The sequence below is a fragment of the Aphelocoma coerulescens genome, chromosome 2 (genome assembly GCF_041296385.1).
Source record: "Aphelocoma coerulescens isolate FSJ_1873_10779 chromosome 2, UR_Acoe_1.0, whole genome shotgun sequence".
Taxonomy (NCBI): domain Eukaryota; kingdom Metazoa; phylum Chordata; class Aves; order Passeriformes; family Corvidae; genus Aphelocoma; species Aphelocoma coerulescens.
Genome location: NC_091015.1, coordinates 412,683 through 437,479, shown reverse-complemented (window position 1 = coordinate 437,479; position 24,797 = coordinate 412,683). Strand labels below are relative to the sequence as shown.

At 68.8% G+C, this 24,797-nt stretch overlaps 4 protein-coding genes across 9 annotated transcripts; 2 read left to right on the top strand and 2 right to left on the bottom strand.

Moving 5' to 3' along the window:
• Positions 1-340: 340 nt before the first annotated feature.
• Positions 341-7,922, bottom strand: ATG9B (autophagy related 9B). Of its 3 annotated transcripts, none has more exons than XM_069006116.1 (15): positions 7,600-7,922; positions 5,870-6,002; positions 5,675-5,718; positions 5,488-5,552; positions 5,250-5,408; positions 4,559-4,700; positions 3,658-4,406; positions 3,391-3,544; positions 2,687-2,866; positions 2,361-2,606; positions 2,109-2,293; positions 1,717-1,819; positions 1,142-1,217; positions 903-1,009; positions 341-585 (listed from the first exon to the last, which is right to left on the bottom strand). In XM_069006116.1, exons 2-14 carry the CDS (start codon positions 5,997-5,999, stop codon positions 918-920), a joined length of 2,325 nt encoding a protein of 774 aa, XP_068862217.1. In that variant the 5' UTR covers positions 6,000-6,002; positions 7,600-7,922; the 3' UTR covers positions 341-585; positions 903-917. The 3 variants fall into 3 exon arrangements, with proteins under 3 accessions (XP_068862217.1, XP_068862219.1, XP_068862218.1); XM_069006118.1 differs by lacking the exon at positions 7,600-7,922 and adding an exon at positions 7,262-7,576; XM_069006117.1 differs by lacking the exon at positions 7,600-7,922 and adding an exon at positions 6,773-7,255.
• Positions 7,923-8,010: 88 nt separating this feature from the next.
• On the top strand, positions 8,011-12,784 carry ABCB8 (ATP binding cassette subfamily B member 8). Of its 2 annotated transcripts, XM_069006120.1 has the most exons (16): positions 8,011-8,092; positions 8,819-9,098; positions 9,527-9,682; positions 9,753-9,847; positions 9,919-10,024; positions 10,104-10,265; positions 10,349-10,434; positions 10,505-10,602; positions 10,726-10,831; positions 10,925-10,958; positions 11,125-11,261; positions 11,376-11,470; positions 11,623-11,756; positions 11,863-12,010; positions 12,333-12,583; positions 12,665-12,784. In XM_069006120.1, the coding sequence occupies exons 1-16, from the start codon at positions 8,016-8,018 to the stop codon at positions 12,743-12,745; spliced, it is 2,046 nt and encodes a 681-aa protein (XP_068862221.1). In that variant the 5' UTR covers positions 8,011-8,015; the 3' UTR covers positions 12,746-12,784. The 2 variants fall into 2 exon arrangements, with proteins under 2 accessions (XP_068862221.1, XP_068862220.1); XM_069006119.1 differs by lacking the exon at positions 8,011-8,092 and having other exon boundaries at positions 8,408-9,098.
• Positions 12,785-14,375: 1,591 nt separating this feature from the next.
• On the top strand, positions 14,376-21,366 carry ASIC3 (acid sensing ion channel subunit 3). 2 transcript variants are annotated; one of them, XM_069005700.1, is made up of 11 exons: positions 14,376-14,930; positions 17,458-17,608; positions 17,774-17,901; positions 18,748-18,898; positions 18,976-19,032; positions 19,337-19,490; positions 20,017-20,108; positions 20,180-20,259; positions 20,330-20,401; positions 20,503-20,549; positions 21,055-21,160. In XM_069005700.1, exons 1-11 carry the CDS (start codon positions 14,376-14,378, stop codon positions 21,131-21,133), a joined length of 1,566 nt encoding a protein of 521 aa, XP_068861801.1. In that variant the 3' UTR covers positions 21,134-21,160. The 2 variants fall into 2 exon arrangements, with proteins under 2 accessions (XP_068861801.1, XP_068861802.1); XM_069005701.1 differs by lacking the exon at positions 20,503-20,549 and having other exon boundaries at positions 21,055-21,366.
• Positions 21,367-21,567: 201 nt separating this feature from the next.
• On the bottom strand, positions 21,568-24,647 carry CDK5 (cyclin dependent kinase 5). Of its 2 annotated transcripts, XM_069006115.1 has the most exons (12): positions 24,517-24,647; positions 24,318-24,406; positions 24,159-24,226; positions 23,979-24,039; positions 23,808-23,864; positions 23,613-23,708; positions 23,246-23,320; positions 23,056-23,152; positions 22,919-22,988; positions 22,508-22,568; positions 22,351-22,431; positions 21,568-22,090 (listed from the first exon to the last, which is right to left on the bottom strand). In XM_069006115.1, the coding sequence occupies exons 1-12, from the start codon at positions 24,551-24,553 to the stop codon at positions 22,004-22,006; spliced, it is 879 nt and encodes a 292-aa protein (XP_068862216.1). In that variant the 5' UTR covers positions 24,554-24,647; the 3' UTR covers positions 21,568-22,003. The 2 variants fall into 2 exon arrangements, 1 of the variants encoding a protein (XP_068862216.1); XR_011148907.1 differs by lacking the exon at positions 21,568-22,090 and having other exon boundaries at positions 22,396-22,431; positions 22,508-22,988.
• Between the last annotated feature and the right edge of the window lie 150 nt (positions 24,648-24,797).

Sequence of the window (24,797 nt, the reverse complement as noted above, 5' to 3'; positions counted from 1 at the left end):
CACTGGAAGCTTGGGAGCTGGCACAGGGCAGGATGGGCTTTGTGACACTGCTGGGGACACCTGGCCACGCTCCAGACACGAGGGCTGGGAAATGGGGGGCAAAAGGACACAGCCGCGGTCTTGTGGCTCTGAGGGGTGGGAAATGGTGGGAGTGGGCCACGGCCACGGTCTTGTGACTCCCACTTGTATGGCTGCAGTTGAGTGGCACCTCGCCAGCACCACCGTTGCCACCTGCCCACAGCCCCCAGCATCACCCCACACTGCCCTGGTCCCATCCACGGCATCGCCTCCCCGGGACCCCCAGCCCACCTCCGGGCGCAGCCAGCGGGCACAGCCTCTCTGTAAACCTTTATTTCAGCTCGTGCTCGGGGCACCAGCCCTTTGCCCCCCCACAAACACAGCACCTGGGGGGGCCCCTGGCAGCACCCCTGACCCTGCACTGCAGTGGGGGCACCAGGGACACCCCGAGCAGGGGGCTCCCACGGACAGGGCTCCCCTGGCAGCATAGTGGGCACGGCGAGCCCCCCACTGTGCCCCTGGAGGCTCCCCCGGCACCTCCGGGGGGGTCTCAGCACAACCAGGACCCTGTGGAGAGAACGGGGTGTCAGCAGGGACCTCAGAGCAGGGACCTCAGCATGGAGATCCTGGAGTGGGGGCCCCGGAGTGGGGACCCTGGCACTTGGGGATCCCAAAACTGGGCACCCCAGAAACTGGGGACCCCGGCACACGTGGCAGCCAGACCCCACTGAACCCCAGCCCCGGGGGTCTCTGTGTCCCAAGTCCCTGTATCCTCAGCCCTGGGGGTCACCATGTCCCCCAGCCCCGGGGGGTCCCATCTCCCACCCCCGGGGGTTTCCATGGCCCAATCCCGGGGGTCCCCGCTCCCCCGTGTCCCCACCCACCGGAGCCGGGTCCGGCTACGTCATCGTCTCCTCTTCCTCCTCCTCTTCCTCCTCGGCCCACCCGCCCAGCGGCATCTCCCGCAGCTGCGAGGCCCGGGCAGCCGAGCCTGGGGGGCACGGGGGGGTCAGGACCTCCAGAACCCGCCCTGCCCTGGCTCCAGGCTCGGCCCCGCGGTGGTGGGGGGGGTGTCAGCAGTGTCCCCCCAGCCCCCGGGACACACCACGCGGCCGGTGCTCACCTGTGGTCACGAAGGGGTGTTTGGGTGCCCCCGCGGGCTGGGGGCCGGGGCCCTGCAGCTGCTGCTGCTGGTGGAGCTGAGGGGGAGAGGGGTCAAGGAATAGCAGAGACCCCATATTAGTGCTCAGAACACCCCCCAGAGGCAGTCAGAGCCCACCTATTGCTGCTAGAGCCCCCCAGCACAGCAGAGATCCCCCATACTGGCACTCGGAGCCCCCCATGGGGCAGCGGGGCAGGGGTCCCTCAGCCCAGGACACTCCCCAGCCCCCAAAGGGGTGGCAGAAGGGGGAACATGGGTGACACCAGCTGCGGTGCGTCATCCCCAACTCGCCATCTGGCCGTGGCCAAGAACGGTGGGTGGGTGTCACCCAGTGGGGCAGGGAGCGTACAGCAGCCTGGAATGGGGCTGGGGACAAGGGATGGGGAACAAGGGACCAGGGCCAGGCAGGACTTCCAGGGGGTGAGGCACCCAGACAGTGACACTCTGGTGGACATGGGGACACCAGGGGACCCCAAGGGACCTGTGTCCTGGGGGTGCTGTGGGCAGGGGGAGCACGGGAACCGCAGGTGACACACCTGGTGCAGGTAGATGGCGTGAAGGCTCATCTCGGCCGAGGCCACCTCGGCCAGCAGCGCCGAGCGGCTCAGGCTGCGCAGCCGCGACTCACTCAGCGCCGGCCTTGGGGCACGGGAGGGGTGGCACGAGGTTACACCCCCGCCACAACACCCCCTCCTCGCTGTGATAGCCCTGAGCCGTCGTGACACCCCTTGCCTGCCACCACATCCCTCCCCGCCACCCCTTCCCTCTGTGACAGCCCCTCCCCATCCTGACAGCCCCCCATCAGTGACACCCCTCGCTGCCCTGACACCCCTCCCAGCCATGTCCCCCCTCCCACGCCCCCCCATCCCCCGGTGTCCATGTCCCCACCACGTTTCTCCTCCTCACGACCCCTGTCCCTGGTCCCCACCTGTCCTCGGGGCACTGGTGCTCTCCAGGGCTGTCAGGGGCTCCGCAGGGCGGGGTCCCCAGGGGGTTCCGCAGGGACGCCAGCAGGCTGGCGGTGGCGCTGGCCGTGCTGCAGGGCTGCCCAAAGCGCGGGTCCCGGGCCACCAGCCCGCTGGCCGCCAAGACGCTGGCTACCAGCCCCTCGGGCTGTGGGGACATTCGTCAGGGGGACACCCAAAGTACACCGTAGCCCCCCCGAACCGCCCCCACTCACCGCCAGGGCCGAGTCCTCGGACAGAAGGGACGCGGCCAGCGGCCCCTCGGCCAGCAGGTGCCGCGGGGGGGGCGCGGTGGCCGCGTCGCGGGTCACCTGCGCCTGCAGGTGGCCGAGGAAGCGGCGAGCGGGCGGCGGCGGCCGCCAGCGGGGATTGCTCAGGGCGAAGCGCATCAGCGACAGCTCCGTCTTCCCGTGCTCCGCTTGGCGCTCCGGGGGGGCCTCCGTGTGTCCCTCCGACAGCCACTGAGGGGACAGGGACATGGGACACCCCAACAGGGGACACGCAGCCCCAGCCCGCCACCCCCGGGCCCCCCAGTCCCCACCTGGGGGTTGCCGTGGTGCCGCACGTCCAGCTGCGCGAAGGAGCAGATGTCGCCCACCCCCGCCACCTCCACCGTGAAGTTGCGGAAGAAGTCCACGATCTCGAGGGCGCGGGGGGGAAACGCGAAGATGAGGATCAGGGGTGTCACGAGGGGGCTCAGCAGCTCCTCCAGGATGAAAACCTGCAGAGGGGGGCAGTGGGATCTGGGGGTGTCCCGGGGCAGAGGTCCCAAATTGGGAAGTCCTGGGGTGGGACGTCCAAGGTGGGGGGGGCCAGGGCAGCGGAGTCCTTGGGCAGGGCTGCCCTGGGGTGAAGGGGTCCCAGGGTGGGGGACTCCAAAGCAGGAAGCTCCTGGGATGGGGGTGTCCCAAGAGTAGGGAGTCTTGAGGCAGGAGGGTCACAGTGTGGCAGAGCCCAGAGTAGGGGATCCTGGGACAGGAAGCTCCCAGTTTGTGGGGTCCTGGGGGTGGGGGGGTCCCAGGGCAGGGGATTGGAGCAGGGAGTCCCAGGGCAAGGGGTTCTAGGAGCAGGGGATCCAAGGGTTGAGGGGTCCAGGCTGGGGATCCTGAGGTGGGGGGTTCCAGGGTTGGGAAGTCCCAGGATGGGGAGCTCCCAGTCTGTGGGGTCCTGGGGGTAGGGAGGATGGTCCCAGAGCAGGGAGGTCCTGGTAAGGAGGGTCTCGGGGAGTGGAGGGGCTGCACCCACCGCCTTGTACTGGAAGAGCTGCGCCATCTCCGCTCGAGTCTCGGCGCGGCCAGCACGGCCCTGCCAGTGCTCGGGCAGGTAATGAACGTGTGCGAGGACCCGCTGCAGCAGCTGCTCGGGGCACCACACCGAGTGCTCGTCTGGGATGAAGGACCTGCAGGGGCACAGGCAGGGTCCCACCTTAGCCCCCCGCTGCCCACCCAGCCCAGCACGGCACAGAGTCTGGCCCATCCACCCGGCCACCGTGACCACCAATCCAGCACCCACCTGGCCACCGTGACCACGAGCCCCAGCAGCGTGATGGCCGTCAGGATGTGCTGCACCGTCAGCACGTCCTCGTCGTACACGGTGAGCACGATGAGCACGGCCAGCACAGAGCCGGCGAAGAAGCCCACGTGGCGAGCCAGCACGGCCAGCAGCGGGCTGCTGAACGAGTCCATGTACTTGGTGGCCGGCGCATGGCCGCGGCCGAGCCGCGCCTGCAGCTCGTGGCCCAGCTCGTTGAAGTGGCGCAGGTAGTGGCGGGCATAGAGCGACCAGCGGCGCGCACCCAGGCTGCCCGGCGCCCGCTTCAGCCCCTCGGCGTAGCTGAAAAAGGCGAGCAGCAGGCGCCAGCCCAGCACGCAGGGGCACAGCGCCAGGTTGGCCACCCCCAGCAGCACGGCTGCCCGCGCCAGGCCCCGCGCCAGCGCCCGCCGTGCGCCCGCCCGCTTCACCTGCGGCCGCAGGCTCCAGGTGTTCTGGAAGAGCGCGGCTGGGCCGCGGAACAGCAGCAGCTCCAGGTTGAACTGCAGGCCGCGCGTGAGGAAGACCACGGGGCCGAGCAGCGGGAGACGGAAGCGCACGGGCAGCAGGGACTTGTTGACCATGGCCACGGTGTAGTTGCGGAAGCGCAGGATGCGGTGGTGGATGTCGAGCTCCGTCAGCTCCCGGCGTGGTACACACAGGGGCTGGCGCCGCTGCAGCGCCAGCAGCCGTGCCTGCACCGACTGCCAGCTGTGGTTACACAGCTCCTCCTGTGATGGCGGCACGGCGATTGGCACTGGGCACCCCGTGGCACAGCTCAGCACCGCACGGCGCTGGTGTGACTCGGCATGGCTCAGCACCGCACGGCCCCGTACGGCACAGCCCGGACCCCAGCCCCCATCGGCCCTCCCCAGCCCCTCACCGCGGGGATGCCAAGTGCGCGGATGTAGAAGCTCCGGATCTCCCAGTAGCCCACAAGGCGCCGGAGTGCTGTGACCAGGCGGCACAGCCAGACTGCGCCTGCCAGCACCAGCAGGAACAGCAGCCACCCGCTGCCACGGAGCCTGTGGGAACATGGGTGTCACCAGTGCCACCAACACCCCTGTGGCCACCTTCCAACCACAGAGGCTGCCAAGAAGACACAGGTGTCACCAGAGGCACTGGGACTACCCCCGGCCACACCAGTGCCAGCAGAAGCAGAAGCCACCTGCTGACATGAAGGCTGTGGGGACACAAGTGTCAGCAGTGCCAACAAACCCTTCACAGACAGCAGCCACCCACTGCCCTGGAGCCTGCAGAAACAGGTGTCACCAGTGCCACCAGTCCCCTCGTGTGCATCTGCTTTCTCAGAGCCTGCTGGGGACACACGTCACCCCCAGTACCAGGACCCCAGGCGGCCACACCAGTGGCACCCTGATCCCCACAAAGCCATGCTAGTGGCACTGGGACCTCTGCACGGCCATGCAGGCACCAGCAGGAGCAGTAGCCACGCACCGCCACTGACTCTTTGGGGACATCCACACCACTGGGACCCCACGTGTCACCCACAGCACCAGCACCCCTGCACAGCTCACCCAATGTCCCCCAGAGTCCCCCAGTGTGCCCCTGCCCACCTGCGGGCGCACTGCGGGGCGGGCAGCACGGCGTCTGGCAGGGTCACCTTGGTGTGCTCGGGGACATGGCTGTGGTTGAGGGGGCGGGTGGCGAACAGGACATCGTAGTCGACACAGCACAGCAGGAATGTGCTGAAGGTGACGACAAACAGGAACTGCCTGGGGGCACAGGGGGGTCAGTGGGACCCCTGTGTCACAGCTGTGTGGCACTGTGTGGTGACAACGTGGCATCACTTACACCAGCTCAAGGACGTCCGAGAGCACAACGCAGGCAAAGCCATTCCTCTGGTGGAAGTGGTAGATGTGTGGGGGGGTTAAGGAGACTTTGAGGGGGTGATGGACCCCCCATATCCACCTCCATCCCCAGAGTCACCCCATGTTCCCCCATGTCCCCCACAGTGCCGCCAGGGGCTGTGCCAGGATATCTTCGTGAAGAAACTGTCCAGGTCCTTGATGTGGTGCCACGAGTCTGGGGGAAAAGGAACGAGGGTCAGGTGGGAATGTGGTACTGCCCCACCACCCTGGACCCCCGCGCCCCTCCAAGGACCCAGAAATACCCACTGGGACCCCCAAACAGCCCATGGGAACCCTGGATCCCCCATCAGATGGGACCCCAGTACCTGTCGGCCCTTCAGTGACGTGCAGCAGCAGCTGCTCCTCCTCCTCCTCGCCGGGGGGCGAGTCCTCCTCGCAATCCTCCAGCCGCCGGTACTCCGGGTACTCCCGGTCCTCCTCTCCCTGCTCCGCCATCACCTGCCGGGAAACGTGAGCACCTGCCGCCGCGGGGCAGTTGTGGGGCGGAGGGCTCGGGGGGCAGGTATGGGGCACCGGAAATGCCACTGGGGTGCCGCAGCGCCGCCTGCGTGCCCCGAATTCGGGTAGCCTGAGCTGGCCCCGGCCGCGGGCAGGTGACACCACAGGTGCCACCGGCCCGTCCTGTCCCACCGGCCAGGCCAGCGCCACAGCTTGCCGTGACCCTGCGGGGCTTTCCCGGGAGGGACCCCCTGCATGGCCCGAGTGACCCCAATACTTCCCCCAGCTGTCCCCCGGCCATGCTGTGCTGTCCCCCCCCCAGCCCGAGTGGGAAGACGCCCCTCCTCACGGACCCCTGTGTCCACAGCCCCCCCCCACGCCCTTCCTCCCCGTAGACCCCCTCCTCCCCACGGACTCCTGTACCCACAGAGACCCCACAGACCCCACTCACAACGGACACAGCACCCGGGAGCCGGGAGGCAGCAGCCCAGAGTGGGACCAGCTCAGGACTGAGCTGAGCCCCGGCGGCTGCTCGGTGCCTTGCGGACCCCCGGCCCGAGAAGAGCCGGACCCCCCACCCCCTGGGGTAGGGCAGGACCCTGGACCTCGGGGCAGGGGGACAACCCCCCATAGGGGAGGACGGGACCCAAAACTCTTGGAAGGGACACCAAACCCTTGTATGGAATCATCATCCCCTGGGGAAGGATGGGACCCCCCACTCCTGGGAGCAGGATGGGACCCCCCTGTCCACCCCCCCATGGCTCCCTTACCGCAGCCCCGCAGCGCCGCGCGTCACCTGCGTCCCCCGCGGTGGCCACAGCCGGTGTCCGGCCAGGCCGGTGGCCGCAGGTGACCCGTCCGGCCCCACCTGTCCGGGGCTGACTCACGGCGCGGGCCGCGGGCGCGGGGCTGATGCGGCAAGAGGGATCCGACCCCCGCTTGTGCGACACCCCCTCGGGGACAGCGGCGGCTTCCCCCGGGATCGGGTGTCCCGGCGGGTGACACCAGCACAGCCCGTCCCGTCCCGTCCCCAACCAGCTCCGCACCCGGCAGCCAAAAATACCCGCGGGGCCCGAAAATAGCCCGAGAGTGTAAACAGCGGGGGGGCCGGGGGGATCCCCGGGCCGGGACCGGGCAGCCGGGACACCCCCGAGGGCCAGGGGCAGAGCTCAGGGCACGGGGCGGCCGGGGCACACAGCGGCCCCCGGCAACGGCCCCGGTGACCCTACCAGGACACACGTGTGCTTCCGCAGAATCACCTATGTCAAACGGGGACACGGAGACCTGCCCGTGGGGACACGGCAGGGTGACATCCCCGTGGTGACACGAACCCCAGTGGTGACACATGGCTGCGCCGTAAGAACACGGACGGGGCTCGTCAGTGACCCCCGGGAGTGACCCGGGATCACCCATGCGGACAGGAGCACCCCCAGGGCTGCAGGGGACGCACCTGCCCCGATGCCCCCGTGCTGCCCGCTTTGGGGGGGGGGGGGGGTCCCGGGGCAGCTGAAGGACCCCGGGAAGGAGCGGGGTGACCCCGCACCGGGGACAGCGAGGCTCCGCCACCCCCGATACCCACTTCCCCGTCCGTGCTCACCTGGCCGCTCGGTGCTGGCTCGGTGCCCCCGTCCTCGCCGGTGCGGGACGCTCAAGGGGCCCCGCGCTCGCCCCGTGTCCCGCCGCCGGCCATGGCCGCACCGACAGCAGCCCCCGGGCTCGGGGGTGCCGGTGTGCGGTCTGAGCTCCGGCACGGGGTCCCGGTGCAGGTCCGGGGGTCCCGAGGTGGCCCCGGGGAGGAGCGGGGGTGCCGGGACGGGGGGTTGGAGGAGTCAGGGCTCGGAGCCCGGGGAAGGGCCCGAGGCGCCGGAGAGGGGCCGGTGCGGGTCGGGGCCGGCGCAGGGCCCGGGCCGCGGTGTTGGGGCTCCGCCCGCCCGGGACCGCCCCTCCCCGCCCCCGGCCCTCCCCGGTCCCTCCCCGGTGCCGCCCCCGGTGCCGCCCCCGCCCGGTGCCGCCATGCCGCTGCCGGTGCTCTTGCTGCGGGCTGCGGGCGCTTGGACCCGGCTCCGGCCGCCCTCCGCTTTGGGGCGCAGGTACTGGGGAGGTGCAGGGCATTCCTGGAGGATCCCGGACTCTCGGGTCCCCTTGGAGCGCGGGAACCCCAACTCTTGCTGGGAGGAGCCCAGACTCGGGGGTCCCGGGGGTCCCGGGGGTGCGAGTCAGGTTGCGGGGGAGTCGGGGGTCCCGGGAACTCGCGGGGGCTCCCAGGCACCTGGATCCCTGCGGGGAGACCACGGGGAGGCCGGGGCTCCCGGGAGGTTTAGGGGTACGGGGGCGTCCCGGAGCAGCGGGGCGGGGGTCAGAGAGGGGAGAACACGTGGGCAGGTCGTGGGGAGACCCGGCGTACCTTGAGAGGACGACCCCAACTCTTGGTGTGGTGCGGTGCGGGGAAGGCGGACTCTGCAGTCCTGGGGCGTCCCGGGAGGTTCCCACAGTCACGGGTCCCCTGGGTGGTGGGGGCACCCCAACTCTTGGTGGGGGGAGCCAGGACTCTGGGGTTCCAGGCAGTCCTGGGGGGATCCTGGACTCCTGGGTCCCTTGGAGGGAGGAACACAACTCTTGGTGGTGGGAGATGAGATTCCGAGGTCCCCGGGGTGATCCGTGGGGGCTTCGGGGGGCTCGGGACTCCTGGGAAGCAGCAGGAGCATGGTGGGGGTCTCTCTGCACTGGACTGTGGGGGAGTGCTGCCCCTGCTGGGGGTCCCTGGGTTCCCTGGGGCTCCCCTCGTTGGGGCACCCTTCACTCACTCCTCTCCCCAGTTTCAGGTATGGGGGGCGCCTGGGGCTGGCCGGGGCCCCCCGGCTGCCCCCCGCACCTCCGGCCCCCCGCCTGCTCCTGGCCGGCTCAGCCACAGGCTGCGTGGTGCTGGGGCTGCTGCACACAGCTGCGCGCTGCCAGGAGGCCACTGTCCCTGCGGTCCCCCCTGGTGTCCCTGGTGGTCCCGAGCCTCCAGAGTCCCCCACGGAGCCCCCCTTTGATTGGCCGCTGTTCTGGACCTTCCTGCGCCCGCAGCTCCTGGCACTCTCAGCTGCTGTCCTGGTGAGCAGGGGTGAGTGGGTGGCCATGGTCCCCCTTATCCCCATTGTCCCTGTGTCACACCTGTGCAGTGGAATGACACACTGTCCTGGTGCCACAGCACGATGGCCACTGTCCCATTGCCATGGTATGACACCCGCCATCCCAGTGCCTGTCACTGGCTGCCACTGTCCTAGTGCCACAGTGTGATGGCCACAGTCTCTGTGCAGGGGCGTGGCCCTTTGTCCCCATGTCATGGTGTGGCAGCCACTGTCCTGATGCCATTACATGACACCTACCATCCTGATTCTGCTGTCCTGATGCCGTGGCATGACACCCACTGTCCCGGTGCTGTGCCAGGCCAGCTGGTGTCCCGGTGCAATAGCATGACACCCTCCTGATGTCCTGCTGTTCCGGTGCCGTGACACCCCTGTCCCTGTCTGTCCCCGCAGCTGGCGCTGGGCGCAGCCCTGCTCAACGTGCGCATCCCGGTGCTGCTGGGGCAGCTGGTGAACGTGGTGGCCCGATGCGCCCGCGGCCACGTCCCCACGTACCTGCGCGAGGTGCGGCGCCCGGCCCTGCGCCTCCTCGCCGTCTACTGCCTGCAGGTGAGCGCCGACCCCCTGAAAGGGTGGGTGGGGGATCCTTCCTGGCCCTCCTGACGCCTCCATCCCACAGGGCCTGCTGACCTTCGGGTACATCGCGCTGCTGGCTCGCGTCGGTGAGCAGGTGGCCGGCAACATGCGCAAGGCGCTCTTCAGTGCCCTGCTCAGGTAGCCCCAGCAGGGATGGGGGACGGGAGAGGTGGGGGTGCAGGAACCCCCACCCACCACTCCCCTGGCAGGCAGGAGGTGGCCTTCTTTGACGCCACGCGCACGGGGCAGCTGGTGACACGGCTGACGGCTGACATCCAGGAGTTCAAGTCTTCCTTCAAGCTGGCCATCTCCCAGGTGAGCCCGGCCATCTCCTGGGCAAGCCCGGTGGTCCCCCATCCCCTCGGCCTCCCACCCACTGTGCCCCCCTCCCCAGGGCCTGCGCAGCAGCACCCAGACCGCCGGCTGCTTCGTGTCGCTGTACCTGCTCTCGCCCAAGCTCACGGCACTCCTGCTCGTGGCGCTGCCGGTGCTGGTGGGCTCCGGGGCCTTTATCGGCGCCTTCCTCCGCAGCCTCTCCCGCCAGGCACAGGAGCAGGTAACCCTCACCTGAGCCCCCCAGTTCTACCACCCCTGAGGCCACAGCGTGGGGTGTCCCCACTGTCCCCCCTATCCCTGCAGGTGGCCAAGGCCACCGTGGTGGCTGATGAGGCCCTGGGCAACGTGCGGACTGTGCGCGCCTTCGCCATGGAGGAGCAGCAAGCAGGGTAAGGGTGGGGGGGGACTTGGGGGTGGCAAGGGTGTGGAAGTGGGGACCCCAACCCATCCCTGCCCCAGGCTGTTCTCTGTCGAGGTGGACCGTGCCGGACATCTGAGCGAGCGGCTGGGACTCGGCATCGCCGCCTTCCAGGGGCTCTCCAACCTGGCGCTCAATGGTGAGCAGGGGCCATGGAGTGGAACCTCGATGGCTGTAGGGTGGGAATCCCTTGGGCAGGACCTCCTCCAAATGCTCCTTCTGCATGTCCCCTTCAAATCCCAGCTTTGTCCCCACCCCACAGGCATCGTCCTGGGAACCATCTTTGTTGGTGGCTCCCTGATGGCTGGAGACGAACTCTCGCCTGGTGACCTCATGTCCTTCCTGGTGGCTTCGCAGACAGTGCAAAGGTCAGGGCAGGGCCCAGTGGTACCCCCAGTACCCCTGGCACCCCCTGTACCCCGCACAGCCCTGAGCTCAACCTCTGCCCTTGTACCTCCCAGGTCCTTGGCCAACATCTCCATCCTGATGGGCCAGGTAGGTGAGGTGGGGGATCCTGGCACCCCCTGAGGCTGCAGGTTCAGGTTTAGGGCTCCGGGGGTGCTTTCACCACCCTCCCTGTGGGACATGTGGGGTCTGAGCGCCAGTGAGGTGGGTCTGGGGACCTGGGGGTCCATGAGGTGCTCCTGCTGTTCCCCCACAGGTGGTGCGGGGTCTGAGTGCCGGTGCCCGTGTCTTCGAGCTCCTGAGGCTGGAGCCGCCTGTGCCGCTGCAGGGTGGGGTCTCCATCCCTGCCCACTCCCTGCTCGGACACATCTGCTTCCATCACGTCTCCTTCAGGTGAGTCCCACCAGGCCCCTGCCCAGGCGCACATGGCTTCCTGAGCCACCCCATGGACTGGGGGGTTGGCACCATGTGCCCGCAGCCCTGCAGCCCCTGCTCCTCTCCCTGCAGTTATCCCACCCGGCCTGGCTACCCTGTCCTGCAGGACTTCAGCCTCACCCTGCCCCCCTGCCAGACTGTGGCCATTGTGGGGCCCTCTGGAGGAGGTACCAGTACCCCCCACCCTCTCCCTGGGTGCGTCCTCCTGCGCTTCAGTCCTGTGCTCAGTGCTCCCAGTGGATGCCAGGGACTGGGAACCCCCCAGTGCTGCTGGAGCCAGGGGTCCAGAGCAGGGGAGGCTCAGGGGTCCCCTCCGCAGGAAAGTCGACGGTGGCAGCGCTGCTGGAGCGGTTCTACGAGCCCACGGCGGGAACCATCACCCTGGACGGGCACGACATCGCCAGCCTGGACCCCTCCTGGCTGCGGGGGCAGGTCATCGGCTTCATCAGCCAGGTGGGGACAGGAGTGGTGCTGGCTGGGACTTCCTGGCTGTCCCTGGGGAAGGGGAGGGAGGTGGTTCTGGCTGGGGCTCAGCGCTGAGGCTGGGGTTTTGCTGCAGGAGCCAGTGCTGTTTGGCACAACCATCATGGAGAACATCCGCTTCGGGAAGCCGGGAGCCTCTGATGCAGAGGTGTACGAGGCCGCCCGGCTCGCCAACGCTGACGGCTTCATCCGCAGCTTCCCTGAGGGCTACGACACCATCGTGGGTATGGCTGGGGCGGGAGGGGGTCAAGCAAGTGTGGGACCCCAGCTGAGGTGATCCTGGTCCTGCAAGGACACTGGCTGCTGGTCACTGTGGGTGTTCAGCTGTGCCGGAGGGAGCTGGGGCCACACTGGGCTCTGAGCAGGAGGGACAGGGGTCGGATGTGGGAGCCCCTGGCTCTGGGCTGGGAGATCTCCCCACGCTGATGTGGCCCTGACATTCTGGGGGGTTCCCGGCTGTGGGTTTGGGTGGTCCCCTGGGGTGGTGCAGCACCGCCACCCCCACGGTGTCCCCCCACGCCGCGGTGTCCCCACGGTGTCCCGCAGGTGAGCGTGGCACGGCGCTGTCTGGGGGGCAGAAGCAGCGCATCGCCATTGCCCGCGCGCTGCTCAAGGACCCGGCTGTGCTGATCCTGGACGAGGCCACGAGCGCGCTGGATGCGCAGGCGGAGCGGGCGGTGCAGGAGGCCCTGGACCGTGCGGCCACTGGCCGCACCGTGCTGCTCATCGCCCACCGCCTCAGCACCATCCGCAGCGCGCAGCTCATCGCCGTGCTGGCCCACGGCCGCGTGGCTGAGGTGAGGCGCGGGGCAGGGTGGGGACGGGGCGCGTGGGCACCTGGAGGTGCCACCATCCGGCTGTCCCCGCTGTCTCCACAGGCAGGGACTCACGAGGAGCTGGTGCGACGGGGGGGTGTCTATGCTGATCTCATCCGACAGCAGACCAAGAAGGGGTCCTGAGGGGTCCCCCCGCTGCTCCCCAATAAACCAGGGGTGGAAGGCGGACGGGGGCTCCGCTTTGTGGTGGGAAGTTGCGACGGGTCCTCCGGGCCGCTGGAGGGCGCCCTTGTCACCGGGGAGGGGGCGGGGCGGGGCTTGGGGTGAGTGACGTTTGGTTTGTGGCGTGTCTGGCGAGGCTGGCCCCGCCCCCTCCCCGGCCGCGCTGCCCGCGGGGCGGGGGGGTTCTCCCGTGTCACCCCTGCTTGGTGTGAGCCCCCCCCGAGATGCGGGACCCCTGTGGCCCTCCTGGGGTGAGGGTTCCCTGTCTGACCCTCGGAGCAGGGTGTCACATGTGTCCCCGGGGAGCGTGGGACCCCTGTGTCACTCCCGAGTGAGGAAACGCTGCAACACCCCCCGGGGAAGGGGGATTGAGCCCCTACGTGACCTCGGGATGGGGGACCCCTGCATTCCCCCCCGGGATGGAGGAGCCCTTGCATGACTTCTGTCATGGGGGACCCCGATATTAACCCCCGGGGCAGGGGGGCCCATGTGTCACCTCCGGAGTGGAGGAACTCCTGGGTGACCTCTGGGATGGGAAGATCCCCGTGTGATCCCCCCCCCCCCCTGGAGTGAGGGGGGTCGCTTGTGTCACCCTCCAGGGTGGGGGCCCCTATATCACCCCTGGAGTGGAGGGACCCTCTGCATGACCCCGGGATGGGGGCCCCTGGAATGGGGGTTACCCCTTCGTGACTCCACGGGATGGACTGTCCCCTGTGCCGCCCCTCCAGGTAGGGGACCCTTGTGTCAGCCCCCCAGGCTGGGGGAACCCCTGTGTGACCCCCGGGGTAGGATTAGCCCTGCATGACTCTGCCGGGGTGGGGGGGTCGCCTGGATCAGCCTTAGGATGGGAAACCCCTGTGTCACCCCGGAGTGAGAGGACCCCGTGGCATCTTTCTGGGGTGAGGCTCCACTGCATCACGCCCCGGGGCGGAGGAACCCCTGCGTGACCCTGGGACGGGGGGACCTCTGTGTGACCCCCGAGGTGGGTTCCCCTGAGCTGCCCGGTGAAGGGGCGCTGCCTGCTGCTCCCCCCTTCCCGGGGGTCTCGGTCCCCCGTACCCCAGCGCTGCGGCCGCCGGCGGGGGCGGCGGGTGGAGCCGAGCAGGAGGGGCGGGGGCGGCGGCGGCGGGGGGCGGCGGGGACCGGCGGCGACTGCGCCGCGGCGGGAGCGGAGCCGGGAGCGGGACCGGGGCTGGGGTTGGAACGGGAGCTGGAACCGGGATCGGGGCTAGGGCTAGATCCGGGACCGGGATCAGGACGGGGACCGAGGCTGGAATCGGGACTGGATCCAGGACCAGGGCTGGAACCGGGACCGGAACCGAGACCGCGACTGGGGCTGAGGCTGGGGCTGGAACCGGGACGGGGGCTGCGCTGCGCTGCCCGCGGCTCCGCGGCACCGGTCGGGCAACATCGGCACCGGCAGCGTGAAGGACCTTGGGGAGCGAAGCGGCCGGTCCTGCCCTGCCTCTCCTGCCTTTCCTCTCCCCTGCCCACCCTCCTCCCCCCCTTCCCTCGCCGCCAGCTGCGCCCTGAGCCCGGCGCGGCGATGGGCTGAGGGTGCAGGGCAGCGCGGGGCCCCGGCGGCAACAGGATGAGGAGGGGCTCGGAGGGCAGCGGGGAGGGCGAGGGGCTCTCCAGCCTGCGGGCTTTCGCCCACAGCTCCTCACTGCACGGCATCAGCCACGTCTTCGCCTACGGGGCCGTGTCCCTGCGCCGCGTGCTCTGGGGCGGCTTCTTCCTGGGCTCGCTGGGGCTGCTGCTGCTCGTGTGCGCCGAGCGCGTCGCCTACTTCCTCACCTACCCCCACGTCACCAAGCTGGACGAGGTGGCTGCCCGCAACCTCACCTTCCCGGCCATCACCATCTGCAACCTCAACGAGTTCCGCTTCTCCAAAATCACCCGCAACGACATGTACCACGTGGGCGAGCTGCTGGCGCTGCTCAACGAGCGCTACGAGATCAGCAACCCGCAGCTGGCTGAGCCCCACGTCCTGGCCGCGCTGCGTGACAAGGCCAACTTCAAGAACTTCAAGGCGAAGCCCTTCAGCATGGCTGAGTTCTACAATCGCACGGGCCACGACCTGGCTGAAATGCTGCTGCAGTGCTCCTTCCGTGGCACCGGCTGCACTGCCCGCAACTTCACCGTGGTGAGTGCCAAGAGGGTGGGGAGGGGACCGACCGTATGCCCCGGGGCTGCGGAGGGACACGGGAGCCTGCTGGGGTTGGGCATCCATGGGTGAGGTCCTTCTCCCAGCTTGTTGCCCCTGGGCACCGCAAGGATGGGGAGGGGACCCGCTGTGTGCCCCCGGGGCTGTGGAGGGACCTGGGAGTCCTGCTGGGGTCAGACGCCGGCAGGTGAGTCCCCTCTCTCATCCCACCGCCCACAGCACCATCAGCCCCTGCCCTCCCCTCCGGGTACAGCAGCTGCCAGACAGGGGTTCCCCTGCCCTGGGTGCTGCAGGGGTGCCAGGCGGCTGCGAACGGTGCTCAGGATGGAGCAGGGCTGTGCTGGGGACCCTGTGCTGGCTGGGGGTCTCTGCCGGCATGCAGGCCCTGGGCAGGGGTGGTGGTGGGCACAGGATGCTCGGGGTACAGGGTGCTCACAGGGACAGGATGCTCACAGGTGTGGGTGCTCACTTCTAGGGCTGTCACTTGTACAGGGTGCTCACAGGTGCAGCCCTCACCACCTGCGCCTGCCTCGGGTGCCACCGGGCACTGCCAGCAGCAGCCACTGTCCTGGCTGTTGGCACAGAGGCTCCCATGGGCGGCTCTTCCATACCTGACATGAGTGGGGATCCCCATGCCGCCCTGCTGTGACCCCCAGCACCCCCTACTGCTGCCCCCAGCACCCCCCGCTGTGGCCCCCAGATCAGGGCAGGGACAGTGGCACAGGCAGGGATGATGACACTTGTGTGACAGACAGGTACACTGGGATGGGCAGGGATGGTGGCACGGACAGAATGGGCAGGGACAGTGTCACAGCAGCGTGGACAGGGGCAGTGGAGTGGGCAGGACAGGCAGTGATGGTGGCATGGGCAGCATGGACATGTCCCTCCTGCCACAGCAGCACCAGGCAGCAGTGTGGGCGCTGGGCAGCTCACGTCTGCTGTGCCAGCTCTGCCCAGTCCACATCACTGTCCCCAGCAATTACCGTCACCTTAATGCTCTTAGAGCACTAATTAAGTCACCACGGAGCTTAGGGATGAGCCACCCTGTGACAACTCCGTGCCCCCTCTGTGCCCCCCATGCTCCCTCCATTCCCCCTGTGCCGCAGTGCCCGTGGCCAGAGCTGCTCTGCCCTCTGTTCCTGCAGCAGGGCCAGCCACTGGTGATGGCCCCTGGGTTTGAGGGCTGGGACATGTGGCAGGAGGGCTGAGGGTCCCCAGGGCAGGACTTGGGGTGGGTGGCACATGCCTGGTTGAGCAGCAGGGTCCTGGCTCTGCCTCCCAAAATCCCCAGGCTCGGCCAGTCTCAGCCCTGGATTGGGATCCTCTGCCCTGGGCCACGGTGCTGAGCTTGGGCACTGTGTCCCTGCACCTCATCCCAGCCCAGGCCCTATGTCCCTGAGGTTCCTGGACATGTGGTGGGGGCCCAAGGGCCATTGGGGTGAGCCATGTCTCCTCTCACCTACCCTAGGGCCAGTTGGATGGGGCAGGATGGGGGTGTGGGGACAGGGGATCTTCGGGGTGAGGGCTGGGGGTCCCCACAGTGCAGGGCTTGGGGTCCCCAGGGTGAAGGACAGGGGGTCCCTGTGTGACCCTGAGTGTGGAGTCAAGGAGGACTGGCAGTGCTGGGGCCACGTCCCCATCACTGTCCCCACCCATGCCCCCCCCAGCATCCCCATGCCGGGCAGCCGTTGCCATGACACCCGCCCCCCCCTTTCCTCCTTGGGCACCGCATTGCCATGGCAACGGGTCCCCACTTTGGGAGCAGCTGGTTGCCACAGCAACGCCCCCTCCGCTCCCCCCGTGGGACATAACCCCCGGGTGGGGGCACCCATAGCAGCGGGGGCCATGACGCCATGGGACTGCATGGCAGAAGGTGAGGGGCCGTGAGACCAGTCTGGGGGCTCAGGGTCACCCCAGGGTCCCTGGCTGTGGGTACCGATCCCTGGAAACTCAAGGTCACCCCAGGGTTCCTGGCTGGCGGTGCGGGTCCCTGCGGTCCCTGGGGTGGCTGGCCCAGGACAGGCTCTCAGGTCCTGGGGGGGACATGGTGGCCTCTGCTGCTGTGACAAAGGAGTCCTGGTCCCCATCACTGTTCTGGCTTGTGCCCTCCCACCTCAAGTGTCCCCACATGTTCTCTGGAACAGCGACGAAACCCAATATCCCTGCAGAGCTGCGGCAGCGCAGGCCCGGGCACCATCTACATCCTTGCCTTCTCCTGGGGGCACGGGCATCCTGTCCCAGGGCACTGGGATCCCGTCCTGGGTCCTGTAGGGCATGGGGATCCCATCCTGGGGCACTGGGATTCTGCTCTAGGGGTACTGGGATCCTGTCCTTGCTCATGTGGGGCACTGGAATCCCCATTGCCATGTCCCCATGTGTGTCCCTGTGTCCCCACAGGGTCCCCACAGTGGCACTGAATGCCCCATCCCCATGTCCCCTTGGGGGTCCCTGCAGTGGCAGTGAGAGCCCTGTCCCTGTGTCCCACGTGTGCCCCGTGTCCCTGCAGATCTTCACACGCCTGGGGAAGTGCTACACATTCAACCCGGGGGGGCCGGGGCGTGAGGTGCTGACCACGCTGCAGGGAGGCTCCGGCAACGGCCTCGAGCTCATGCTCAATGTGCAGCAGGAGGAGTATCTGCCCGTCTGGGGGGACACAGGTGAGACCCTGCCCATCTGCGGGGACATGGGGGAGAGCACTTGGCTGTCTGGGGGGTCCCAGGTGAGTACTTGTCCTTTTGGGGGGACACAGGTGAGCACAAGCCCATCTGGGGGAACATGGGTGAGACGCCCTGCCTCCTGACTCCCCTCCCCCTGCTCTGCAGATGAGACCTCGTTTGAGGCGGGGGTGAAGGTGCAGATCCACAGCCAGGATGAGCCACCCTTCATTGACCAGCTGGGCTTTGGCGTTGCCCCTGGCTTCCAGACCTTCGTCTCCTGCCAGCAGCAGCGGGTATCCGGGCACAGCGCCCGGGGCTGGGCATAGACCCCTGAGGGATTGGGATGGGCCCCTGGAGGGATTGGGATGGACTACCAAAGGGCTCGGGATGGAGACCCAAAGGGATCGGAATGGAGCCCCAAAGAGCTTGGGTGGCCTGGTGTTGCCACAGACATCCCTGTGGGGACATTCCAAGCCATGGGGCCATCCCGAACTCTGCGATCCCCATGGAGACACCCCATGCCCAGACATGCCGAGGGTACCGTGCCACTGCACTGGCTGGGAGCAGCACACGGCATGGGGCAGCCCCTGCGCAGGCACCAGCTCTGGCAGCGACCCCCCGGTTCCTGTGGAACAGCCGCCGGGGGGGTGGCAGCGCCCGGCCCCCGCAGCCAGACACCTAAATTTAGGTGCCTCGGGTGGGTGTCACCACGTGTGCCAGCACATGGGCGGCAGTAGCACGGCGGCAGCAGGAATGTGGCCCTGGCGCCCACGGGTGGGGGGTGCTGGGTCTTCACCAGGCATAATCCCTGCACCAGGCACCGAGGGGAGTGCGGGGGCCCGTGCTGACCCCCCCACCGGGCACGTCCTGGTCCCGCATGCTCCCAGACAGTGCCACCTGCCAGACTTCGCTGTGGCACCCAGCACAGGTGACAATTGCTGCAACGCCCATCCCCACGCCCAGAATGGAGGGGACGGGGTGGGACGGGGGCTCTGGCGCGGTAGGACCCGCCGCACTGGCCGTGCGGGGTGAGTTCTGCCCGAGGGACGGCACCGTGGTGGGCCGGGTATGACACCGGGGGCATCGGGGTTGACACGGGGCCCCGGGACGCCGTGTTTTCCTTAGCGGGTGCCCGGCAGCTGGTGTACCTGCCCCCACCGTGGGGGGACTGCAAGGCCACCCCCATCGAGTCCGACTTCTTCACCAACTACAGCCTGACTGCGTGCCGCCTGGACTGCGAGACGCGCTACCTGGCCGAGAACTGCAACTGCCGCATGGTGCACATGCCGGGTGAGCGGGGGGGCGGCCGGGGGGCTGCGGGGCTGCCGGCACCAGCCCCGCCCCTGCGACCGCCGCCTCCCCCGCAGGCAATGCCAACGTCTGCACCCCGGAGCAGTACAAGGAGTGCGCTGACCCCGCGCTGGGTACGTACCCTGTGCCCCACAATGGCCCCGGACACCCCTGCCCTCTCCCCGGGACCCCTCAGCCTCCCCGTGCCCCCATTTCTGTGAGTGTGGCTCCGGGGTCCCTGTGCCCTCGCCAGGGTGGGGGTCACTGCTGTCCCCAGATGCGCAGGGCCGGTCCCCCCTCCCTGTGCCACCAGCAGTACTCGTGGCACACTTGTCCCCGGTGGCACCCACCGCCCTCCAGCTCTGCCCCCGGACCATCCCGCCTGCCCCCCGTGGGCGGGGGTCCTGGGGGTCCCCGTCCCACCCACGCCCCCCCCAGACTTCCTGGTGACGAAGGACAGCGAGTACTGCGCGTGCCGCACGCCCTGCGCCATGGTGCGCTACGGCAAAGAGCTCTCCATGGTGAAGATCCCCAGCAAGGCCTCGGCCAAGTACCTGGCCAAGAAGTTCAACAAGACGGAGCAGTACATTGCGTGAGTGACACTTCCACCACTGCTGCCACCGCGGTGTCACCCACCACCCTGCCAGCGCACAGCGTGACACACAGCCCCAGCATGAGAACTGGCATCATATGGCACAGTGTGACAGTGTGCCACGGCACAGCACGGCCCCATGACATGAACCAGCAGTGTGACACAACGTCCTCAGCACCTGTGAACTGGCACAGCCCAGAGTGACAGTGTGACACGGCACAGCCCCATGGCACCCCCAGCAGACATGAACAGCCCAAAATGATGGTGTGACACGGCACGGCATGGCACAGCATGGCACGGCACGGCTTCCCCTGTGCAAATCTGCCCCAAAAACGGGAAACCCACATGGCACAGCACGGCATGGCTCAGCATGGCACAGCACAGCCCAGTATGGCACAGCATGGCCTGGCACACTCCTCTGCCCTGTCCCCCTTGTACCCCACGGCACAGTCCAGCCTGACACAGCACAGCCTGGCACGGCCCCCCTGCGCCTGATGCTGCCCCCTTGTCCCCTGCATCCCCCCAGGGACAATGTGCTGGTCCTGGACATCTTCTTCGAGGCACTGAACTATGAGATGATCGAGCAGAAGAAGGCGTACGAGGTGGCCGGGCTGCTGGGTGAGGGATGGGGGCCTGGGGGTGCCAGGGGGACCAGGGTTCTGCCCTCACTGACGTCACCCCCCGTGCAGGTGACATTGGGGGGCAGATGGGGCTCTTCATCGGTGCCAGCCTCCTCACCATTCTGGAGATCTTTGATTACCTGTATGAGGTAAGCCCACCCTGGCCTCCCCCCTTCCTGGGGGTCTCAGGGCTGGGGACTCTGACCTGCCCCCCCCCAGGTGTTCCGGGACAAACTCCTCAGCCTGTACAAGGAGAAGAAGCGGAGCCCCCGGAGCGATGGCGGCACCCTGGTAACCCCCCCGCGCCCCCCGCTCCCCAGCCCCCAGCTCGGGGGTCGCACCTCATCATCCCCCCGCTCACCGCTCTCTCGTCCCTCCGTGCGCCCATCCAGGAGCACCCAGCGGTCCCGGGCAGCCCCACGGCCCCGCGCCCACCCAGGTACATGGGGGGGGAACAACCAGAGGCCCCCAGGGCTGGCACAGGGAGTGTGGGGCAGTCACTCCCTGGGGGGAGATGGGGGTCCGTGGGGGCCCCCCAGGACCAGCGCGGGGGGTGCGGGGCCATTCCCTGTGAACCCCCCTGCATTCTCGGCAGACCTCATTCCCTGTAGACCCCTCCCATTCCCTGCAGACATCCCCATCCTCATCATACCCCACAGCACTCTGTTCTGGGGTTCCCCCTGCTCTGACACTCCTCAGCCAGGCTGGGGTCCCCCAACCTCCCCTCTGGAACACAGTGGAGCAGGAGAGAGGGGGCCGGGTGGGGGACATGGGATGGGCCAGCCTGGCTCCAGGTTGGCCACGTGGTGGCCCCTCCTGAAGTGGAGGGCTCCTGGGACACCCTGGGGGGCACGAGGGGAGGGGGAAAGGGGCAGAGCCCCCAGCAGGTGGGGCGCAGAAGGCCAGTAGTGGCAGAGAGAGCTGACCCCCCGACCCCCCTGCAGAGCGCCTGGCCCCCCCTGCCCGGCCCCACGCCCCGTCTCGGCGTCGCCCCGAACCTGCTACCTCGTCACCCGGCTCTAGGGTCCTCCCCAGGCCCCCCCGCAGAGCCCAGCCCGCCCCCCCGCCGGCCGGGGGGCTGGGGGGACACCCCTGGGCCGCGGGGCGGCCTCCAGGCCCCCCCTGCCCCCTGAGGGGGTGTCGGGGGGCTGGGGGTGAGGGGCCCCCCCGGCCCTGCTCCCACGTCCCTGCATGCGCTGCCTGTGCCCCCTCGCGCTGGACATGCAACCCCTCCCGACAGCCCCCCCAAATAAAGAGGCGCCCCAGCCCTGGCTCCGGGCTGCTTGGGGGGGACGGGGGACTGGGAGTGGTGAGGGGTCCTGGGTGCTCCAGGAAGGAGAAGGCAACACTGGGGGGTCACAGGGCTGGGCCAGGGGTCAGGGGCTGGTGCGGGGGAGCTGTCACATGGCAGCGGGGGGGCCCCAACACCCCAGGAAGGAGAAGGCGGCGCTGGGGGGGGGAAGCTCTTTATGGGACACCAAACGCACATCACCCACGTACAGCAGCGCCCTAGATGAGGGCACACCCAGGACCCCCAGCAGAGAAGGGGTCCGGGAGAGTAGGGAGAGGAGGGTGCGGGGTGTATTCCCCCCTGGGTCCCTGTGCCTGGTCCCCGAGGGTCCTGCCCCTCCAGCAGCCCTGTGGCCCCATGTCCCGGGGGTTCCCATGCCTTGGGAAGTCCCCTGCCCCCGGGTGAGTCCTTTGTCCCTGGAGGGAGTGCCAGCCCTCTCATCCACCCCCCGGGGCTGGGGGGCCGGGGGGGTTGTGCCAGCCCCCCGCAGCCAGGGCAGAACCTAATAAATACCGGAGGGACTGCAGTTCAGGGAGCTGGCATGGGCTGGCACCTGGCTGTGGGGGCTGGGGGCTGCCCCCCTCATGGGGGTCTGGGGGGCCCTAGGGGGGGCAGAAGTCGGTGAAGTAGGGGTGCTGCAGGGCCTCCTCCGCTGAGATCCGCTGCACTGGATTGCACTTGAGCAGGTTCTGGGGGGGCACAGGGGGCTGAGGGGGGAGAGCATGGACCCTCCCCATCCCACAGCCCCCACAGGTGGGCAGGGGGCTGTGAGGGGGGAGGGCACCCACTCCCAGGAGCCGGAGCCCCCACGGGGTGGGCAGGGGGGACAAGTGTGGGGGACACAGTGATGGGACACGAGCAGGGGGAGGTGCAGGCTGGGGGACACACCAGAGGTGGGGGACACAGGTGGGGGGCGGGCACAGGCAGGGGGACAGAGGCGGGGTCTCACCTGCAGCAGGTCCCGGCCAGTCGCGTTCAGCTTGGGCACCACGTTGACCAGGGAGGTGGTAGCTGGGTACATGGGGTAGGGCTGGGGACACACAGGTGACCCCCAGCTCCCCCAGACCCCCTTATTCCCTCTGACCCCTCCAGTCCCCAGCTCTCACCTTGTAGTCCGGCAGCTTGGCCATGGCCGGCCACTGCTCCTCCGTGGGGGTCCCCAGCAGCGTGGGGACAGTCAAGGGCCACCACAGGGGCACCCGGCACCTGTCCCCCTGCCCCTCTGCTCAGCCGAGGGGGGTTCCCATTCCCAGGGATTCTCATTCTCAGAGCTCCCCATTCCCCAGGGGGTCTCCATTCCCAGGGGACGTCCCCATTCCCAAGGGCTCTCCTTTCCAGGGTTCCCCCAAACCCCCATTTTGGGGGTCCCCATTTCCAGGGGGATCACCCTTCCCACAGGGCTCCCCATTCCCAGGAGATTCCCCATTCGCAGTGGTCCCCATTCCTTCGGGTTCCCCATTCCCTGAGCTCCCCATTCCCAAGCAGTCCATTCTGGGGTTCCCCATTCCCAAGGATATCGGAAGATCCTCTTCAGCTGGTCGTCCACGTCATTGCCTGGGAAGAGGGGCCGCCCCGCATTGGCCAGTTCTGGGGGGACAGAAGGTGGTTCCCAAAGGCCCCCCAGGCCCCCGCCCCCTCTCGCCCCACAGCGTACCCGCAAAGATGCACCCAGCTGACCACATGTCAATGGAGGTGGAGTAGAGCTTGGCACCGAAGAGAACGTCGGGGGGCCGGTACCACAGAGTGACCACCTGGGGAGGGACAGGGACACTTGGACAGGGACAAGGGGACCCCCTGCCGGCTGGGTGGGGCCAGGACCCCGAGCCCCACGAGCCCCCACTCACCTCGGCCGAGTAGCAGCGCACAGGGATGCCGAAGGCCCGGGCCAGCCCGAAATCCGCCAGCTTGAGCTCCCCATTCTGGGGGGACAGACAGGGTCAGCGCAGGGGGCCCCACCTGTGTCCCCCACACTCCAGGGACAATGGCCCTGCTGCCCTTCCCATCACTAGGGACGTGGGAGAGATGGAGCTGCCACTGTGGCTGGACAGACACCAGGTGTAGCTCCCCAGGACAGACAGGCCCCCACTTCCAAGCATGACCCCCTAGCACAGCCCCCCGCTCCCAGGTGTGACTGCCCAGCCCCCTGCTCCATCAGTCCTTGTCCCGGGCCCTTCCCACTGTCACCCCTCCACTCCCACCGTGTGCCCCCACCCTGTTGATGAGCAGGTTCTGGGGTTTCAGGTCCCGGTGCAGGACATTGCGGCTGTGGCAGAACGCGAGGCCCTTCAGCAGCTGGTACATGAACGACTGTGGGAGAGCACAGGCACGGTCCATCAGCCCCCCAGCACCGCGGCCCCACAGGGCCAAGCTGCGACCCCGGGGGCTCCCCAGGGCTCTCACACCCACCTTGACAATCTCGGGGTCCAGATCCCCGTTGCAGCTGTCGAAGTATTTCTTCAGGTCCTGGGGGGGAAGCGAGGGGGAGCCGCGTCGGGGGAGCCGGGAGCAGTGACCCTCGGAGACCCCCCAGGGACCCGCGTGCCCCCCAGGAACCCCGCCCGTGCCGCCGGTGCTCACCTGGTCGCAAAACTCAAAGACCAGGGTCAGCTTCTTGTCGCTGTGCAGAACGTCGTGGAGCCTGCGGGGGAGGGGGTCCCTGAGACCCTCCCAGCGCCCGCCCGGGCCCGGAGCACCCGGGGGGAGCAGCCCCGTGCCACGGCCCCCCAGCCCCCGCTGCCTCCCGGAGCCCCCCGGTACCTGACAATGTTCTTGTGCTTGAGCTCTTTGAGCAGGCAGATCTCCCGCAGCGCCGAGCTGGGCACCCCCTGCGGGACACGCCGCGTTGTGGGAGAGGGGGGTCCCCGGGGGTCCCGGGCCGGGGTCCCGGGAGGGTCCCAGCCCCGGCCCCCCCCTCACCTCATCATCGTCGTCCAGTCGCACCCGCTTCAGCGCCACGATCTCGTGCGTCTCCCGGTTCTTAGCCTTGAACACGGTCCCGTAGGTGCCTGCGGGGAACGGAAGGGGGTCACGGCCGAGCCCCCGGTACCCGTACGGACACCTCCGCCGGGCCCCACAGCACCCAGGTCCCCCCCGCACGGCTCCGGCCCTGCCGCACCTTCGCCGATCTTCTCCAGCTTCTCGTATTTCTGCATCGCGCCGCGATCGGTCTCGGTCTCGGTCTCGGTCTCGGTCTCGGTCCCGGTCCGGCCCGGCCCGGCCCCGGCACCGCCACCACCACCGGCCCCCGCCCGCCCCGCCACACCTCCCGGCAGCCCCCGCGCGGCCCCACCACACCTCCCAGCAGTCTCCGCGCACCCCACCACACCTCCCAGCAAACTCCGCGCACCCCGCCACACCTCCCGGCAGCCCCCGCGCGGCCCCGCCCCGCCACACCTC

Bases quoted from the DNA above. Each gene is read 5' to 3' on its own strand.
- ATG9B (XM_069006116.1), bottom strand. From the start codon at position 5,999: ATGGCGGAGCAGGGAGAGGAGGACCGGGAGTACCCGGAGTACCGGCGG. The intron at 5,409-5,487 runs GTAAGTGATGCC...CTGTGCCCCCAG, and splicing joins TCGGACGTCCTTGAGCTGGT to GCAGTTCCTGTTTGTCGTCA. The intron at 3,545-3,657 runs GTGGGTGCTGGA...GTGCCCCTGCAG, and splicing joins CTCGTGGTCACGGTGGCCAG to GTCCTTCATCCCAGACGAGC.
- ABCB8 (XM_069006119.1), top strand. From the start codon at position 8,706: ATGGTGGGGGTCTCTCTGCACTGGACTGTGGGGGAGTGCTGCCCCTGC. The intron at 10,266-10,348 runs GTAACCCTCACC...CTATCCCTGCAG, and splicing joins CCCGCCAGGCACAGGAGCAG to GTGGCCAAGGCCACCGTGGT. The intron at 10,603-10,725 runs GTGAGCAGGGGC...CCCACCCCACAG, and splicing joins CTCCAACCTGGCGCTCAATG to GCATCGTCCTGGGAACCATC.
- ASIC3 (XM_069005701.1), top strand. From the start codon at position 14,376: ATGAGGAGGGGCTCGGAGGGCAGCGGGGAGGGCGAGGGGCTCTCCAGC. The intron at 14,931-17,457 runs GTGAGTGCCAAG...GTGTCCCTGCAG, and splicing joins CTGCCCGCAACTTCACCGTG to ATCTTCACACGCCTGGGGAA. The intron at 20,402-21,054 runs GTAACCCCCCCG...ACCCCCCTGCAG, and splicing joins GGAGCGATGGCGGCACCCTG to AGCGCCTGGCCCCCCCTGCC.
- CDK5 (XM_069006115.1), bottom strand. From the start codon at position 24,553: ATGCAGAAATACGAGAAGCTGGAGAAGATCGGCGAAG. The intron at 24,040-24,158 runs GTACCGGGGGGC...CCTCCCCCGCAG, and splicing joins AAGCACAAGAACATTGTCAG to GCTCCACGACGTTCTGCACA. The intron at 22,091-22,350 runs GTGAGACCCCGC...GTGCCCCCCCAG, and splicing joins CTGGCCGGGACCTGCTGCAG to AACCTGCTCAAGTGCAATCC.